At 39.5% G+C, this 20,535-nt stretch overlaps 1 protein-coding gene across 1 annotated transcript in view; it reads left to right on the forward strand.

The window, feature by feature from the left end:
• Positions 1 to 20,535, forward strand: part of LOC109922167 — a 52,650-nt gene that overhangs the window by 7,253 nt on the left and 24,862 nt on the right. The window contains exons 2-6 of the mRNA XM_048606480.1: positions 529 to 697; positions 1,596 to 1,665; positions 1,758 to 1,987; positions 2,077 to 2,352; positions 2,431 to 2,638. Of these exons, the coding sequence (XP_048462437.1) occupies positions 600 to 697; positions 1,596 to 1,665; positions 1,758 to 1,987; positions 2,077 to 2,352; positions 2,431 to 2,638 (882 nt within the window). The 5' untranslated portion in view covers positions 529 to 599. The remainder of the gene's footprint in view (positions 1 to 528; positions 698 to 1,595; positions 1,666 to 1,757; positions 1,988 to 2,076; positions 2,353 to 2,430; positions 2,639 to 20,535) is intronic.

Below are 20,535 nucleotides of genomic sequence, written 5' to 3' on the forward strand. Positions count from 1 at the left end.
AAAATTTGCTATTCTTTTCACCAGTGCTGCAGTTTGTGTAAATTGGACCAAACTAATGCTCCAGGATATAGCAGAAATATGAAGTGCTCTTTAAAAATGCTAATAGTGATAAAACAGGTAGTCCAAATGCATCTGTGAATACAGCTCTTGGTTCAGATTGAATGCACGCACGTTGCCTGAGTTAGAGCACTGTAGATTTCCTGTGAATGTGGAGGAAATATATATTTGGGTTTGTGGGAGGGGGAAGGGCAAAGGGATGAATGTGCATGTAAAGGTGATATTTTAGCCTCCTGACAAATGTACAGAATAGGCAAGAGAGTGTTTCCACAAATGTACAAGCGCATTTCCCACAGAACTGATTCGTGGTCTATTGTGCTTGCTGTTCTCTTCTGCCCCACCAACTGGCACTAAAACAGAGTTTGCCCCCCTGTGTATTTTATTTTAAATCCAGCCTGTGTAAGTTGATCAGGGCTCTGGATCTATGGTCTTTAGTTTTCAATCTTTTTTTGGTGGTCTTGGGGACTTGAGGAGGCTTTGCGGCTGAAGTGGGGAAAAGACTGCTGAAGCTTTTGAGAATCGACAAATTATTCGTTCACAAGATGGGCAACTTTGGAGGAACTCAGCAAGGCTGTGGAAGGACCAGCTGGTTTTCATGTGCAGTTGTGACGCTAAAAGGGTGCAAGTTAAGTTTTGAAAGGTAAGAGGAAAATAATATATAGTGTGTTTTTAAATGTGTTTTTATTCCTTTCAATAAGATTTATACAGTCCTGTGGAGGAGTTAAGGCTTTGAAGGAGACACAAAATTTGAAATACTCAAATAAGGCTTTTGAAGTTTCGGTGAACAGAGCTAGACATTCGGGATAGAAATATATTTGAGAAATTCCATAAAACAATTCATTATCGCTGTGCAATTGTAGAAACAAGCAGTGATTAATTAACAGTAATGGAGCACAGGAGCTATTGTGCAATGGCTGTAAAGCATTGTGATGTAATTGAACATACTGATTTGTGAAGGCTTTTTAGTGTGTTTGGACATGTCTGATTGAACAATGGAGAATTTGTTGTTGATTGGATAAAGTCAGCCAACAAGATTTTTTAGACTTTATTTCAGAAGTGTAAAGAATTGTCCTGTGTATGTCTTTTTTAGACGTTTCTTGGATCCCGCATTCACTAACCGTACTGTTTTTTTGAAATATTTGCAATAACTGGTAATTCATTCAATGATCTTCAGTGCACCAGAGAGCCTCGATGTCTCAGAATTACCAAAAGGCAAGATAAGGTGACATGAATTTGTCAACTATAGAAACATCCCTAGATTGGGTGTGTATTAGGTGATTACACTTCTAATTTAACTAGTTGGGGATTCATTTAAAATTGAAGCATTAGCGAAGGCAATGCTAAATGGTGTTCTAAAATTTGGAACCCACATAGATAATTGAATATTAATGGAAAGCCAGACATGAAACAGTTCAAACTATTTAAAAGCTTTTATTGTTTACAAAAGCAGAAAGGATAAAAACACATTTAAAATTTATCATTCTTTTATTTAAGCATTTCGTATTTTATTTTTAACTTCATGTTTCACATTTTTCCAGTTTGGATGGACATACAATGCATCGCTCTATTTTAGAATTGTTTCACCGTAAAACTGCAAGATCACCTGAGGTAATAATTTTGATTTTTTTAAATCATGTTTTCAATGGTTTAGTTTTAAAAATGGCCATTTGAAATGCCATGTCCTCATCTTTCCTTTGCAGAATGCTGAAGGGGATTTTGCTAATGGCCATGAGATTGATGAAGATGATGACAAAGGACCTGATAACTATACCAATTGTTTTGATGATGAACTGAAGGAAACCCCTGACATCGATTTTGGCATGATGAAAAAGTGTAAAAGCAGTAACTGTGGGATAAAGTCATGGATTCAAATGGACCCACGATTGTTCTGTTTTGTGTATGACGAGCAGCAGAACAAATGCTATTGCAAGTAAGCATATCTATTTAACGAGTAGGTATTATTGCAAAGTTCGTTAAGATTATGCATGAAACCATCTTTTTTGATGTCTTCTATTTTAGAGTCTGTGTTGATAATAGCATTACTGATACAGAGTGGACAAGCGGTAGGTCCCAACCGCAAGGTGGGTGGAAAAAAGATTACTTGCTTCGCCACCTGGCAAGTAGGGAACACCTTCAAGCACTGTCAGTTCCGTTAAATGCAGCCAACTGGGAGAAGGCGCTGTTTACTGATGCTCTGAACAGTGATTCAAAAGAGGATGTTGTTCATCTCCTCAGAAATGTTCTTTGGCTAATCAAGGAACAGTTACCCATATCCAAAGCTAAAAGCCTGCACAGGTAAAGACTGTTTCTACAGATTTTTTTCTTTCTTATGTGTTGTGTTCATGTCTTTCTCACAATCACTTTTTATTTTAGGTTAATAGAGAGCCATGGCGTGTCATTGGGTAGACGCCACAGGAGTAAAAATTATAGCTGGCAGTTTGTTGCAGCTCTAAATGAACCTGTTGAGGCAGAAAACTTATTAGCATTAAAACAAGCCCGAGTTCATTCTCTGGTTGTTGATGAGAGTTCAGATATTACCACTGAGAAACACCTGATGATGTACACAAAATTTCTTGCCAAGGTAAGACTCTTAATTTACCTACAACTAAATGGGACTCCAAATAAGTACCTGTCCTGGAGAAGTTAGCAACAAACTTCACTGCTCTTGGCAGTGCAAGTGTGAATTCAAAAATAGAAGTTTGCAAGTGATATACTTTCTTTCTGATTTCATCATGGTTAATATTCATGCAGATTTCAGCCTCCTCCTCTGATTCAGATGAAGCATGTGGATGAATTTTTAAAAGTGGGGAAAAAGTGAAGAGCTGTGACTTGTTTCCCAGAACTGACTTTTTTCATGCAAAATGTAACCACATCTTTTAGATAGACATCAGCTTTTTGGTTTGTCACATTGTACTGCTTGTATGAAAGTGATTTGGATTTCTAATGACATACAGCTGAAATGAACTCAATGACATTCAGTAGAGTTGTATCGATTTTTGTTTTTTTTTAGCACATTCTCCCTGGATTCGTCCTTGTCCAATGCAGATGTGGGTATTGGTATTTGAGTGAAATGTAAGATTGGCTGTTTCACATGATATTCAATATCACTTGAAGGTGAAGGAAATGGGGAAGAAATATTTATTCCTACACTTTTTTTGTGTTCTACTTTTAAAAGCTTTAAGTATTAAAATCATTTTATACAGCTACAAGTGTCAGTGCTTTTGCAGTTCTATTAACTGTTACACCTCAATTGAGTAGCAAGTTGAAAATCAATCAAAGGAGTTGTCACACAAGTGAAAGGTTACAAAGATTAAGCAGAATTGCTCAATTTACCTGTCTTCTGAATGTAGATTGACAGTGCAGCATGGGCAATAATGACCAGAAATTATTTATAATTAGACTGTAGCTATAGGTAAACAATTATGAACTATCAATGTTAGAATTTTAACTAGAAGACAAATTCATTTACAAATACCCCCTCCACATACGCATGCAGACATAAAAATGTAGGTATTATAGACAGAGGGAAAACAGAGAAGGTAGTTCAGTGGTCACTGTCCGCAGGATGATAAGTCTACGATTTATTAATCAGAAGTCCCAGACTACAGCAACTGATGAGAGTAAATAAATCAGCTTGAGAGGCTTTTCATTGCAGAGTAGAAACAGCTCCTTCCCTTCCAGAGATCTAACAGCTGTGACCCAAATATTCGCACCCAAATTGTTCAGCTACATGGGAGCCAATCTCATAATTGTAGGCAGGCAGGAGATCTTTGTCATTGGTCTGTGGACTAATAACCAGGTTTCAATCAGTTACTTGTTGCTGGCCAAATCTCATTTCTACACAGCCCAAAGTCTAGCCTGTCTGTAACTAGACTTTCCCCAGCTGTTCGAACCAACAGCTGTGTAAACAACATTTACAGTGAGTGTCAGGTAACTTGCTTTCAAAAAATGCAGTAATCCTTCGTTTTTATACAGTTTTTTTTCCATATTAGCCCACAATCAAAAATACAGAAAATAAAATACATATGGCCTCTACATAACCCCATTTTCTCTTGATCTGACTGTGTTTTCTCTTTCTCTCGCTCGCTCGCTCCCTCCCTCTCTCGTTTTCTCGCTCCCCCTCTTTCTTTCTCGCTCCCCCTCTTTCTTTCTCGCTCCCTCCCTCCCCCCTCCCCTCACCTATTTCCAACAGTTTTATTGGAGTGTGAAATTGACATGTTTAATATCCCCACTTCGATTAATATATGAATATTGTGTGTATATCCTCTGGGCCAGAGCTTCTGGTCAAGTCCAACTGTCCCAGACACGTCACAAAATGTTTAAGCAAGTTGATTTTAAAAATATCTAAATGTGGCAAATTTATATCATTTTGTCACTGCAGTGCACTTTACCTTGCACATCTAAGTTGCTGCAGTAGCTTTCTCCTCCTTTCGATGTGGGTGGTGGCTGGTAAGCTGTCAGTTTGAATTGATTAGCCTTCAGTTTCTCATTAACTCTTCAAATACTGTAGATAAAGTTGCACATTTGTTTTACAGAAAGCCACAGGCCTTATTATCAAACATCTACGCAAATTCACAATTTGTTTCAATTTGACTGGGCACTTATTTAATCCAGGAAATTTATACATATGATTTGACACAACTGTGCAAGAGATGAAGATGGCAGTGAACTTCCAGTTGTTTTGATCTTGCTCACATGCTTACTCCTATGTCCTGTTACATTAACCCCTCCATCACCACATCTGATTGTATTGTGAACCATCCTAATGTTTTTGCCTCTACTCCTCTCCCTGGCAGACCATTCCATACATTTTTCGCTGAGACAAGACGTTCTTCCTCCTATGTTCGAGCATTTCTTCCTCAAATTGCATGCTTCAACATCATTGGAGCAGGCTGACACTGGCCTGTATTCTTTGGGGGAAAAAAGTCGCAACAGGACATCTCTCTTTAAGACGGTTATCATCACAGCCTTGGATCCATTCCCAAGCAACAATTCTGGCTCCTGTGTGTGGCCACAACTTGAAGCACCAGTTCCTTTTTTCCCAGTCTGGGTAAATATTTCCCTCATAAACATTAATTGGAACGGTCTGCACTACAACACATTTCTTTCAATTATTATAGTTAATTGAAACTTTTTTTTACAAAAAAAAATTGGATCTTTGTTTTGTCATTATCCGGTATTGTTCGATCTTTTATTAGTGGTCGGCAAGCTGGCCTCAAGTTATGATGCACTCAAGTATTCCACCAAATACTTGTTTAAGATTGTTGCGTCAGATTATGATCTGGTGGCTTGTAGCCTATGTCTTGGCTTCTTTGCTCATAGCAGATGGGATTAACTTTGGTTATAAGATTACATTATGTCGATTTATTTCCCTAGCTCTGCAGCCCAAGGACAGGCTTGAAGTTCTAATCATGTGGTTACATTAAAGCAATATAAAGAAGTTGCAACATGAAAGCAGACCATTTCGCTTGACTGGATTGTGTAGTTTGTTCTCCACTTGAGAGAGTTTCTAAATTGCAGTTACTCACTAAGGTTCACACCCTTCTTCCTATCTCAGTTTGAAATGTTGGCAGTTACTGTCTTACCCTCAGCCTGGAACTGACTTCTGTAACCTGACTTCTATGAGAAGATGTATCTCTGATGTCTGTTCTAAAACTCTCCCATTTAATCTTGTATTTAGAGCTCCTTGTTCTTGATCCCTCAACTACTGTAAACAATCTACTTCTTTCTACTATTTTATCCCTTCTTGATTTTAAGCACTTGGCATAATTGTTAGAATTATATTTGTCCCAACTTGTCTCCATATTTATATTTCCTCATTCCAGGAATGGTGACATTATCAAACAATCTGAATGCTTTGAAGGCCATTTGGTCTGACTAGACTAATACTTGGTGCCACTTTCCTTTTCAATCCGTCTACTCAGTGTTCAGATATTATGCATCCCATGTCCATTTGTCTCATCTGATGCTATTTAGGAGCAAATAATGTTGAGCTTTGTTGGGGGGCAGCGGGGTGCTGGGTTGCACTCACCCTCCCTGGATGTTGGATTTATTGAATTCTTTTCTCAATTTTTCAACCAAGTATTGATCAAAACCAGGAGGATGATTTAGTTGAATGTTGAGGAAAAAAATTCACCTAGGAGTGAGATAACCCAAATAAAGTTTTTTGAAAGTTTAATTTGCTTGGAAGATAGGGGAATATATATTGATAATATTTAGTGTAGAATTCTAGAAATTGTTCAGAAGGCATTTTAAGTGAAGATGAAAAGTATATTGGAATTGGAGGCTACTTTGTGACGTGAGTTAGATATTGGTTGGGAGGTGGTAGATGGAGTGGGATAACATTCATCATATTTGACTGGTGAAATAGTTTTCCTTTAGCCATTTACTACATATATATTATTCACAGGTAAGGGAATATACCCAGGTTTGCAGGTGATACTAAGTTGTCCATGAGAGCAGAAGATTGTAGTGACATAGCCTAACAGAGTGAGCAGCTGATGGAGTTCAATGTAGGGAAGTGTGAGGTAATCCACCTCAGCTCTGAGAAACCTAATGTGGACTATTAACCCAATAGGAAGGATCAAGGAATTATGGGCACCCAATTTCTTTTTTGCTTTTTGTCTATGCACCCAATTCTGAAAGTTAGTGCATAGTTGCAAAAGTTACCAAAATTGCTGCTGAAACGTTGAAATTTTTCTGTGATTGGAACATAAAATTGAGGAAGTGGTATTGAGTTGTACTGACGTTAGCCAAATTCCGTCTGAAGCACCATACCTTGAGATGGAGATATTAACCATAGATTGTGTAATTTGCAGTGGATGCAAGCAGTTCTTCACTTTAGCATCTGCCGTACCTCATTGGGTATCACACTTGCCTCTGATGCAAGGTTCCAGTTTCTAATCCAGCACTGAGGAAGTGCTACATCATTGAATGTATTGTCTTTCAGATGAGGTGTTAAATCAAGGTTCCAGCTAGCTACGTGACTGTGTATAAAAGATCCCATGGCACTGTTTCAGAGAAGAACAGGGGAGTTATCCCTGTGACCTGATCAATGTTTAACTCAATCGGCATCAGAGAAAGAAAACATTTGGTAAATGCTTGTGAACATTTATCATCTACTGCAGTTCTCTACATTATAACACTGACTACACTTCAAAAGTATTTAATTGGCTGTAAAAGGCTTTGAGATGTCCAGTGATCATGGAAAATGCTAAATTCAAGGCTGTTTTCTTCCTGTCCGAAAAGATCGCATTCTGATTAATAAGTTACATAAACTGTGTATATTTTCTTGTTTAGGAGGTAGAAGGATTATCTAATTGAGATGCTTAATGGAAGAAGGGGCCACAATCTTAAACTTTTCTTCTTTCAGGGGTTGTGGTGGTGAATAGTAACACTAGCATTTACTGTCCATACCCATTTGCTTTTGGAAAGGTGGTTGTGTGAGCTGCTTTGATCTTCAGTGTTTGTGCTGAAGGCTTTGCTACAGCCATAGCATTTATCTAACTGGTTGAGTAACGTTATTGGTTGGCGCTAACCGTCAGCGGGAGATTTTTTTTCATAATGCAATTGAATCTCCAGAGGAGATGGTGAGACACCTTTTTTTTGGAGTTGCTCCTAGCCAATACTGATGCAAGGACCAGGCAATCAGTTATCAGCCCAAACCTGGATGTTGTCTGGGTGTTGTATGTGGTCGTGGACTGCTGCATTACAAATAAAACTCTGTAATTATTGGTGAACATCCACACTCCTGACCTTTTTGAAGGGAAGGTCATTGAAGCAGCTGAGGCCCTGCGGACTGTCCTGGAGAATTCTCTCAGCAGTTCAAGTTAGGAAATCCAGGATCACTTAAAAGGCAGCTGGAGTACGTTTCTCCTACATCTACAGTCGCCTACCTTCCCCGAAAGTTACTGAATTAATGGTAATTTTCAAAATGAGTTGGATTGATTTTATTGTCAAGTATCATGTGATCTGTAGTTGCAGTGACTGCCTTTGAATGGTAGAGCAGGTTCAGTGGCCTGAATGGCCCTTGAATGCTGGTCTGATTTTTTTCTTTTTTTTTCATGCCCTGACGCTTTTTTTGTCAACTTCGTCTTTGGCTGTTGTGTTGTTTATATTTGCAGATTACAATTGTGATTTCATTCTTCAGAATGGTATGTGCCCCTCTTCACTGACGTAGAAACAAACTGTATGCAATATTCTTCTCTGCCCCGATCTTCCAGAAACCATTATTGACACTTTGCTGTAGTTGTCTGTTCTGTTCCTTTTAAAAAAAAAGACAAAAGTGAGGTTCGATCTTGGTCTTTTTGTCAGGATAGGTCTCAGTGGCTGTTGATGCATATTATTCTGGTCAGGTCTTACAGTTCAACAGTAGATGATGTGAGTCACATGATTGTCCATGCATTTATAGCGCAGGCTACATTCTCTACAATGTTGACTGTTTATGGAACCTTTTGTGCTTCTGCTCTAGATTTATAGAAAACCAGGCTATAAATTTCTCCTTTTATTCGCTTTGCTGGTTTCTGCGTAGTAATTTTTTTTGCTGTTTCCTTATTCATCTAGAACTTTTTAAAAAAAATTGATCAGAGGAGGGTTATGTTTTTGGGAATTGCTTGCTGACCTTACAGTTGCATTGTCATTACCTGGAGACAATCTGAGTGCCTACCAAGTGTGTATCTACATGCTATCTTCTATGATGCGTGACTTGGAAATTTATGCTCAGCATCTGTGAACAGTGGTGGTTTTTGCTGTCTCGGACATATTGTAATTCTCTCTTGGCAGGACAAGGTCACCAATCTGCAGCTCCTGGAGCATGCTAATTCTGTCGACAAACACTCATTACTAAACGCCAATTTCTTTGGCTCTTTAGTGGATGATGGCCATTAGACTAAATTCTTCTGGAAGGTGATCTTGGTGCTGGGTCCTGATTACCTGAGTGCCTAGACACGAGGACACCAAGCATCTAGGGAAGGTGGCAGGAATTGCCGCTCTCTGCTGGATGAGAGTTGCTGATAGTTGTGAGCTCCAGAGGCTGGCTGTTTGGAGAGCTATTGGTAGAGACATACCAGGTGATATATAACTCAGTGACCACCAAGATGAAAACTGTTCTCTTCCCAAGGTGGAAGGCTGTCATTTACTGGCCTTTATCAAAATGGTTGTGTTTTTTATTCAGCCATCCGACTTTATTTGCAGCTATTGTATTTTGAGATTGTCCTTGTCCTCTCAGAAACTTTGTTTTGGGCTAACTCTCTGGTCAGCACGAGTTGGATCGTGGACTGGACCCTCCATGAGGAGATGGCCTGCAGAGTGGTGTAGCAGATCAGGCAGGAGACCTTGCAGGTAGTGCATTCTGAAGGAATTAGTTGTGCTCATGGTGGAAGAGAAAATGCTGGTGTTTGGTTTGATGTGCTTCAGCACCTGGTCTGTATAGATGCTGTAGTGTTACTTGTAGAAACTGTTATTGTTCATGAACTGTTGGTCAACTATAAATGACTGAATAAGTCCTAATTGCTAAGAGCAGGAAACTGAGGGAGCTCTTGTAACTTAGGTATGGCTTGAAAAGAATATCATCTGCTAAAACAGTGCAAAGACTCTGTAATTCAAGTGCATCATCAAATAGTGTGTAAATTAGGAATTTTAGGAATAGAATGTGTTGTGGGGGGGAGTGAAGTGCTGTTTTGTGATTTTAATAACTTGGGGTTCGTATTGGTGAAGAAAGTGAATCGGAAGATGGTGTATATTGTGGTGAAATTAGTTTACTCATAGAATCCCCATAATGTGGAAACGGGCCATGTGGCCCAACAAGTCCACACTGACTCTCCGAGGAGCATCCCATCCAGACCTATTCCCCCTACCCTTTCTCTGTAACCCTGCATTTCCCATGGTTAATGCACCTAGCTTACACATCCCTGGATACTATGGGCAACTTAGCATGGGCAATCCACTTAACTTGCACGTCTTTGAACTGTGGGAGGAAACTGGAGCACCTGGCAGAAACCCACGCACTCAGTCACCCGAGGGTGGAATCGAACCTAAATCCCGGCGCTATGAGGCAGCAGTGCTAACCACTGAGGCACCGCGCTGCCAAGAAAGCCTACTGAACTTGATATTGCCAGGCGATCTCCCATCCAAGTACTAACCAGGCCTGAGTCTGCTTAGGTTCTGAGTTCAGACAAGATCAGATGTTTTCAGACTAGTATGGCCATACTCATTTGTAGAAAGAACAGAAAAGTAGCCTTGTTAAGTATAAGAAACTAAGAAATTGGAATTTTGGAATTGTGTCTTTGTATACTAAATACAATGCTAATGAGCCATTAGGAAGGCAAAGAGTGAAATAACCAGAGAAAATGCTAGAATTGGTCAGCATACCTGACTACATTTGTGGAGAGAAATCCAACCTAAACTTTGATCAGAAGAAAAAAATATTGAAAATATAACAGGTTTTAAGTGACTCAGACAGGAGAGAATGGAAACTGGTAAAAGGAAAGGGCCTGCAAGAGGGTGAAGACTTTTAGACCAAATGCAAAGTCAAGAATCTCTTTGGGCAACTGAACTCTGAACTCTGAAAAAAGCTTCAACCCAAAACTGTAGGCAGTTCTTTGGTTTGGAAAATGATTTTAACTAAGAGGCAATTGAGAAAGAACATAAGATATAAGACGGCACAGTGGCACAGTGATTAGTACTGCTGCCTCACAGCGCTAGGGATTCTACCTTGGGTGACTGCAAACTCTACGTGGACGTTCTCCCCATGTCTGTGTGGGATTCCTTCCACAGTCCAAAAATGTGCAGGTTAGGTTGATTGGCCATACTAAATTGCCCATAGTGTCCAGGGATATGCAGGCTAGGCAGATTAACTGTAGGAAATGCAGGGTTACAGGGATAGGGTAGGAGGGTGGGTCTGGCGCAGCTACTGTTTGGAGGGTCGTTTTGGGCTCTGGGTCAAGTGACTTGCTTCCACACTAGGGATTCTGAGATTCTAATCTATGATTCAGGTCATTCAGCCCATCGAGTCTGCTCGGCCCTTCGATCAGATCATGGCTGATCTGACGCTAAACTTCACTTGATTGGTCTCTCTCTTCTCTTCCCCCCCCATAACCCTTCAATCCATGATGCTGAAAAAGTATCCTTTAATATACTCAACTGCAGAGGGCTAAAGCTAGGCTATTTAAGAATTCTACAGGTTCAGACCCTTAAAAGTCCTCCTCCTCTATCTCTTAAATGGGTGAACGCTAATTGTGAGTTTATGCCTTCTGCACCAGACTCTGTCTCAAGAGGAAACACTCTTCCTCTGTCGACCCTGCCAAGTGCCCTGAGACTCTGTTTCAATAACTTCCAAACTCCATGCCCAGGATCAACCTAATGAATCTTCTTCAGAGTGCCTCAAATGCCTGTAAACCTTTCCTCACATAAGAGTCTCACTTTCGTCTGACCCAGTGCCTTGTATAATTTTATCACTGTCTTTTTTTTTCCACTTTATTCCCTTTGAATTAAAGGCCAACATTTCATTTCCCTTACCTATCACCTTGTTGCTAGGTTTTTCTGACTTCTACTTGAGGACCCCCAGATCTGTGTTGCAACTTACTGCATCCTTTCTCCATTTAAATATTCAGCTTTTCTATTAGTCCTGCTAAAGGATTCAACTTTACATTTCCCCTCATTTGTATTTCATCTGCTAAGTTTTTGCTCACTTGCTTAACCTGCGCATATTCCTTTGCAGACTCTGTCACTCTAACCACATATCTTCCAACCTCTTGTGTCATCTACAAACTTGGCAATAGTACATTCACTTCCCTAATCATAAGTCATTAATATATTTTGTAAATAATTGTCACCGTGGCAGTGATCCTTGAGGCACTCCACTAGTTATGGGATGCTATCGTGAAAATGCTTCTCTTATCTGAACTGTCTTCTCTTAGTTAGCCAGGCCCCCTCAGTGTTAATATGCTACCTCAGCAAAATCTTATTAAAGTTCTTAACTTATGTTGCTTTATGTGCTGTACCTTTATACCTTTTGGAAATGCAGATATATTGAATCTGCTGCTTTCCCCTTGCCTATCCTGCTTGATACCACCTCAAAGAATCTGTTACACTTGTCAGGCTCGACTTCCTCTTCATATTGACTCTGCTTGGTTATATTATGTAATTCTAAATGCTCTGCTATTAGTCCTGTATAACAGATGATCACATTTCCCCATTTACAGATTTTAACCTAACTGGTCTGTCTTTACCCGTCACCTCCATTTTTTGGATATGGATGCTACATTGCAGTTTTCCAATCCTCTGAAACTTTCCCTGAATCTAAGGATTCGTGGAAGTTTGCTGTCAGTGTACCCATGTTATCTCTAACTCTTTCCTGTTAATATCCTAGGATAACCCAACAGGTCCAAGGGACTTATCAGCCTTTAGTCCCGTTGGTTTCCCTAGTAGTTTTTCTTTAATGATTGTTATCATATTTATCCCCCGCATCAGCACGTGCATGCACACGCACATCTTTGCCTCTTGATCATTTTATACTTCAGAAATGGTGTTAATATCTCCTGTGAAAACTGATGCAAAATTTTTGTTCAACCTCTCTGCCATTTAATGGTTCCACATTATTAATGCTCCAAGGGCCTGTTTTCTCTTTGACCTCTTTTTCTCTCTACCTTTTTGTATATTTAAAGAAGCTCTTGTTATCCTTCTCTGTATTACTTGCTAGTTTATCCTCAAAGTTTACTTTCTCCCTTTTACTTTGTTCTCTTTTGTTGATTTTTTAAAACTTTCATAATCCTTTTGGCTTGCCACTAATCTTTGCCACATTGTATGTTTTTCCTTGCAATTTAACTTCCATGGTTGAGACATCACCTTCCAAGAATCCTCCTTTCTCAGTGGGATGTGTTTTTTCTGCAAGTCATGAATACTTTTTTTTTTCTCCAACTCATTCTATTGTTCATCAACTATCTTTGCTGCTTTACTCATTTCCCAGTCCACTCCAGCTAACTTTATCATCATCCCTCTATAATTAACCTTATTTAAGTTTAGCACAATTGTTTCTGACACAAGTTTATTACTGTCAAACTGGATACTAAATTCTGACATATTATGGCCACTGTTCCCTCAGGAATCCTTTACTCTGAGATTATTTATTAAATCTGTCTTATTACATGTTGCCAGATTTAAAATAGATCCAGATGCCGGATTCAATTCTTGATATTGTTTTAGGAAACTGTTCTGAATGCACTCTGAATTCATACTTACTGCCAACTTGATTTTTCCAATCTATGTGAAGAATAAATTCATCCATAATAAATGAATTGCCCTTTTTTTAACATGTCCTCATTATCTTCTGATTTTTTTCTCTGCCACTGTGTAGTGACTGGTAGGGGGCCTATAGACTATTCCTCTCGTGTTTTCTTTCCCATTTAATTTCTTAACTCCACCATTATGAATTTTGCATCTTCTAATTGTACTCATTCCCATCCCTTACCAACAATGCTACCCCCACCACCCTTTCCTGCCTGCCTGTCCTTTCGTAAGCACTCAAAACCCTGAGAATATTTAATTTCCGGCTTTGATCTCCTTGTAACTGTACGTCTGTAATGGCTGTAAGATTATACCCATCAACCTCTCTTTATGCTGCTAATTGATTTATGTGTTCTGAAATACTATTTACATTTTAAGTAAAGAGCTATTAATTTTGTCTTTTTATTCTCTCCCCCTGCCCCAACCCGACCCTAATGGCTACTGTTTTGTAATGTTTGTATACTCTGATCCTTCCTATTGCCCACTCTCAATATGATTACCTAATCACTGCCCTGCAGTGTCATGATATCCTTCTGCCTTGTAGGCTTGCATTTGTCCCTCTCCAGAACCCTCCCTGACCCATTTAGTTGAAAGCCCTCTCTACAGCCCTGGTTATTTGAATTCATAGAGTCCCTACAGATCGGAAGTAGGCCATTATGTCCATTGAGTCCACACCAACCCTCTGAAGAGCATCCCACGTGCACTTACCCCCACCCTACCCCTGTAACAACACTACATTTCCCATAATCTACCTAGCCTGCACATCCCTGGACATCATGAGCAATTTAACATGGCAAATCCACTTAACCTGCACATCTTTGGACTGTGGATGGAAACCAGAGGAAATCCACACAGACATAAGGAGAATGTGTGAACTCCACACAGGCTGTGAAATTGAACCCTGGTCACTAGTGCTGTGAGGCAACAGTGCTAATCACTGAGCCACTGTGCAGCTCCAGCAGGATTTGCCAGGATGCTGGTTCCAGCATTGTTCAAATGCAGTCCATCTCACTGGAATAGTTTCCTTTTACCTTAATACTGGTGTTAGTGCTGCTGAATTGAACCCCATTCCACCCACACCTACCTTTTGAGTATTAGCAATTTGAATTTGGGAAAATGCATTAGGATGTGAAGAAATGAGCGATCAAATGAGGAGCTGCTGCTATGAGGCATAGGGAAGTGGGAAATGTTTTAAACTTGAGGGAATGCTGAACTAATTGGGGGCCATTGAAACATCAGACACTGAGGTAGTGAGTAACTTATAGATGAATGAGCCTGGAGCTTAATGCTGGAACTACTGGATATGGGTGGGAAGGAGCAGTGATGGGTGAGTGGAAGTTGGTGAGAGGAGAAAGAACTTAATGGATGCCATTGTAATGCAGACTCTGAAATGAATAATTTCAGGCTGAATATTATTATATCATAAAGATTTTCATTTGTTACCACATTGCGAAGTGTTTAATATGCAATAAATTATTTGAGGTGCAGTAATTGGAGGCAAATGGGCAACCAGTTTTGACATACTAAAATCCGAATTTGTTTTTAATGACCTTGGAATATCCCAAAGTGTTCCAAATTAGAGAAGTGTTTTGCAAGTCAAGTCACTGTTGTAATGAGGGAAATGTCATGAAGTAAATGTTTAATTAATTAAACAAAGTCTAGGACCAGGGGACACAATCTAAAAATGAGGACCTGAATTTTTATAATTGAAATTAGGAAACACCAGGAAGGGTTGTAGAATTTTGGAACACTTCTGCAAGCAGGAATTGATGCTAGATCACTATCAATGTGGAATCAATTGTTAAATGTAAATCTTGGATTAGTCAATAACTGAGTTGGGGAAAAATGATTAAAAGTAGCTTCTGAAGGTCAAAAACTAACTCTTGAGAAAATGAAAAGAAGAACCCATTTTTAAAATGTGTTTTGACCCTTGGTCCATTTTTTGATATTGTATGGAGTGAATCTAATTGGCTGAAGACTTTGTGCTGATGGTTTTAAAGAGGAGGCATTTATGTTTAAATGTCTCTGCCTTTCCTACTTCCCATTCTGATTTCTCCTGATTCAGCCTCTAAGGATCCTGCATCTATTGTGACTCTCAAACTGTTTTTTAAAAAAAGCCCTTGCAAGAAATGTAAAAGCATTTCTGTTTACTCTCCATTGTTCTCCTCAGTTCTTTTAGTCTTCATTTGCTGGTTTCTGAAACACTCTACATTCTCTGTATTGCTCTTCTTAGCTTTGCAGCTTTCTTTTAATGGATTGTTATTCTTTAATGGATCACCTTTCAGGTAGGGTTTTTGCTTCTCATGAAATATATTTCATGATAAATATGTTGAAACTTTTTCCTAATTTGCATGAGCTGACTTGTCCTTTATTTTCCAATAAACACTTAGAAACCCCTATAACTTATCACCAAAATTGACATTGAAATAATATTGAAATCAATCCAGAATCTGTGGACGCCTTCCTTTAAGAACACTGACCACTGCCATTTGGTCACTGCAAAATCTGGTTGATATGCTTCGCATCCTGCTCCTAGCCTATTGGAGTGTGCATGTTTGGCTTTCAGGAGAATTACTGCCCAAACCATCATTTTGACCAAATTGTCAAACTCATTGTTCAACTGGAGACAGTGCTGAGAATCTGGGATCTGTGGAGTGATGTACAGTTTTTCTGCCGAATCACTATCTAAAGTTTGTTTGTTGATTTGATGGTGAAAGCATTTCAACAGGTATCTTCATGTTGGGACATCTGTAGTGTTACTTGAGGCTGAACCAACAAAGACAGCTTGTGCCTGTCCTGAAACATCTTATGATGAAAATAATGTCTTTACTTTCTTTCCCTGGAATTGGGCTGACAGTCCCAGTCTTCCAGCCAAAACTTGCATAACAGACAAAAGAGGAAGGTTAATATTTTTTAAAAATTAACTCTTTCCTTCATCTGATTACTTTAGTTAACTTCCCTGGACACTTGAGTTTGGAAATTCAATTCCTGGTTACTAGATCTAAGATATTCAGTGCTTCAGTTTCTTTTGTCAGCGCTTCTGCAAGTCCCAGTTTATATGAAGTTGTATGATTTGCCACTTGCTATTTCAGCACTTTCTGGATCTGTTTTTGCACAGAACAGATTATTATCACATCTGTTGTTAATCTTGCCCCCTGCTTGTGGACTTAAGGCTATTTTATTTTGTCTGCCTTTAATTTGAGCTTGGGGTGACTTTTACAATTATGATTTCTTCCTGCCATGTGTATTGAGCTCTCTTCGTATACTGTGGTAAGCGCTCTTCCTGTCCAACAACATTTCTGACTGCTGCATGTGTAACCTGTACTTTAATAAAGCATCTCACTTTGTGTGCTCTTAAAATTCAGATACGGATACCCTCATATCTACTTTTCCTTATTATTTTATCACCTTGTGCTTGTTTTCTTAAACTATAAAGTTACTTTGGTTGAAGTCTTTCGTTATCCTTTCCATCTTTACCATGTTTTAGCAACAGAGGGATTGATGAAATTGGTATATGTTCCTTTGGCTGAGACTAACTAAATTTATTGGAAATACCTTAGCTGCTAAATTTGTACCAAGCTCACTCCCTGCCCCAGTTAGTACTTTGCCTGAGAAAATTAAGTTACTGTTAATAAATGTAATGGTACTTACAGTATTATTTAATATCCAGAATTTGATTAAAATTGGTTTACAAGCATTAAGTGAGCTGTGACCAATGGTTATACAAAACTATAATCACCATATGACGATGCACAATTTTTTTTATTTGTTCTTAATGTTACTGGAGATACTCAACCCCTGCTCCAAAGAAATAGTGCATTTTTGTGTTTTTTTTTGACTGGAGTATTATCCCACACAGGCATGTTTTCTTCACGTAGAAGTACAAGTAGTGGTGGGGTTGGGGGAGAAGGTGTAATCTCTCTGGTGAGGAACCTGGAGGTTTGCTTTCAAAATTTCCCCTTTTTTTTCTTCCTAATTTGGAGCCTTCAACCTCTCAGCCGATAAGTTAATCAGCTATTTTAAACAACTTGTACTGGAAACTCTACAAATGGTGTACATTATAGGTGTAACTCTCATGCTTTGGTGTTGGACTTAATTCACACTCGGACATTGTTTGGATTGTTTTCAGTATTTTTCAGTTAGGATGCGTACTGCTTGGCATCCATGTTTTTTTGAACTATCAGTTCTGTAGTGAAAACAAATGTGCTGGAGATCACAGCGGGTCAGGTAGCATCCATGGAGAGAAAGCAGTCAGAGCTCTGAAGAGTCATCTAGACTCAACGTTAGCATGCTTGCTCTCCATGGATGCTACTTGACCTGCTGTGATTTTTTTTTTCTCTTTTCACTACAGATTCCAGCATCTGCAGTAATTTGCGCCTGTCGATTCTGTAGGTTTAATTCAGCTTGTCAGCTTGATGGATGACTGGTGTGTGATGCAGAATGACACCAGCTAAGTTGCCATGAAGGACTCTCTTTCTCAACCTCTCCCCTCACCTGTGGTGTGGTGACCCTCAGGTTAAACTGCCATCAGTTGTCTCTAATGAGACAGCAGCCATATGGTCTGGTAAGACAATGGTGACTTTACCTTTATCCATAAAGTTGTACAATCGACCTACATTAGATGAATAATTTTGAGTGGAGACTTGAATTGATTAGAAAATATGGACCTGAATTCTTTGGTAACTGGGCAGTGTATGTAACTGTGCTAAAGGTATGCTCCCTAGACCTTTTCTCCTTTAAAGCTGGGATTCCCTAACCTTTGGTCTTCAAGTTAAAACTGAAAGAAGAAGAAAGGCTAGTCCTTTTCTGATTTAGGGTTAAATATATTTGTAGAAGTGACCTAAATATGGATGCCCCTCACCAGTTTCCTCTAGAACTAAGGTCAACTTGCAGCATTCACACAGGTCATATTTTGAATTTTGAACTAATGGCTGGGAGGTAACAAGGAATAGATAAGAAAGGAATATTTTAAAAGTTATTTTCGCTCTTTAAGGCAGAAGAATCTTAAGTCTGTTTTGTTTTGTTCCACCCAATCCGCTTTTGTTATGTTCCATGACTGTCTTTGTCTTTGTCTTTGGCTCACAAATCGCAATTGGACAGCAGTTTGTATTTGCTTAACCTGCCATTTGCAGTGACACGGCTTGAGATGCTCCCTGTCATTTTCTCAGTTGAATGAGATAGAGAGAGAGAGACCCTACTTTTGAGCCTCCTTGTCAATAGATTTGAATGTTACCTTCTATGAAAAGGGAGGAGTGCATTGAATGGAGTATACTCAATGATGTTTCCTTCTCCTTTGTTAGTACAGGTGCCACCAAAAAGCACCTTTTTCTTACAACCCATTACTTAGACTTGTAAGACTGGAGGAATTTTCTGTCAGACCTTCTGTGTGATGCTGAACATCCCTGATGGTCATTGCAATCTGCCAATGTTTTGGATTGACTGAGTAATTTGTCCTGCTGTAGCCAGTCTGAATTATTCCCTGATCTGTCCTCCAACCAGTTTCAAGCCAAGGTGTATTGGGAGTAGAACCTAACCACTGTGAAAACCTCTGCCATGTGAGCCCCCAGGGCAGCCTCAAATTCAGTCAACCAGAATTTTCCACAAGTGTGCATTGTTCAAGGGGCTTGGGCAAAAAGGTCATTGTTGATTCTAAACTTAAACCCACATTCTTGCTAACCTTTGATATCCTACCACTTCCCAGTTTAATGAGAATCTACTTCTGCCTTATAAATGTTGTTGGACATTGCTTCCGTCTTTACAGGAAGGCAGTTCAAAAGAAGTTCTACCCTTAGAGATGAAGTAAAATCTTTTCTCTGTTTTAAGTGGGCAAAACCTGGTTTTAAACCTTAGATCTAGATTCTCCCGCAAAAGGGTTTATGCTACCCACATCCACTTTGACATTCAAGTTACATTTTGCTCTTCTAAATTCCTGGATGCTCCAGTGGCACCTCATCTGTCCAATCTTTCCTCATGTCAACTGCCTCATTTCCAGTTTTAGTCTGGTAAACCTTCCCTGAATTGTCTCCTTAAATAGGTGACTGTACAGACTGTACAGAGTACTTCAGATGTGGTCTCACCAATGTCCTGTATAACTGAAACATAAACTCCCTACTATATATACAATTCTCCTTGTAATAAATGTTAGCTTTCTTAATTACTTGCAGTGCCTGCATGCTGATCACTTGTGCTTCATGTACCAGGACGTTGTCCTATTCTTGGAGCCATGCAATCTTCAAGATAATTTGCTTTGTGCCAACATGGACAGTTTCACATTTTCCCCCCAGAACTTTGTAGGAAGCAAAGGAAGTGATCGATGGGTTTCTTGCTGAGATACTTGTATCATTGATAGCCAGGGGTGAGATGCCAGAAAATTGGAGGTTGGCTAACGTGGTGCCATTATTTGAGAAAGGCAGTAAGGAAAAGCCAGGGAACTCTAGACCGGTGAGCCTGATGTCAGTGGTGGGTAAAGTGTTGGACAGGATTTAGACGTATTTGGAAAGGCCAGGACTGATTAGGGATAGTCAACATGGCTTTGTGTGTGGGAGATTGTGTCTCACTAATTTGATAGAGTTTTTTGAAGTGACAAAGAAGTTTGATAAAGGCAGAGCGGTAGACGTTGTCTTTTTGGATACAAAGGCATTTGACAAGCTTCTACATGGTGGACTGGTTAGTGAGGTTAGATCACATGGGTTCTCACGTGGAGAGCTAGTCATTTGAATACAAAATTGGTTTGAAGGTAGTAGACAGAGTGGTGGTGGAGGGTTGCTACTTGGACTGGAGGCCTGTGATCAGTGGCATGCTGCAAGGGTCAGTACTGGGTCCACTGCTTTTTGTCATTTGTATAAATGATTTGGATGTGAATATAGGAGGTATAGTTAGTTAGTTTGCAGTTGACGCCAAAATTGGTGTACTGGATGTCAAGAAAGTTTTTCAGTGTACAACAGGACCTTGATCAGATGGGGAAATGGGCTGAAGAATGGTACACGGAGTTTAATTTAGATAAATGTGAGGTGTTGTATTTTGGTAAGGCACATCAGGGCAGGATTAATACACTTAATGGTAAGGTCCTGGGGAGTGTTGCTGAATAACGAGACCTTGGGTTTAGGTTCATAGTTCCTTGAACGTGGAGTCTCGGGTATACAGGATAGTGAAGAACGCATTTGGTATGCTTGCCTTTATTGGTTAATGTGTTGAGTA

The sequence above is a fragment of the Rhincodon typus genome, chromosome 16 (assembly GCF_021869965.1).
Source record: "Rhincodon typus isolate 14 chromosome 16, sRhiTyp1.1, whole genome shotgun sequence".
In the NCBI taxonomy this organism is placed as follows: Eukaryota; Metazoa; Chordata; class Chondrichthyes; order Orectolobiformes; family Rhincodontidae; genus Rhincodon; species Rhincodon typus.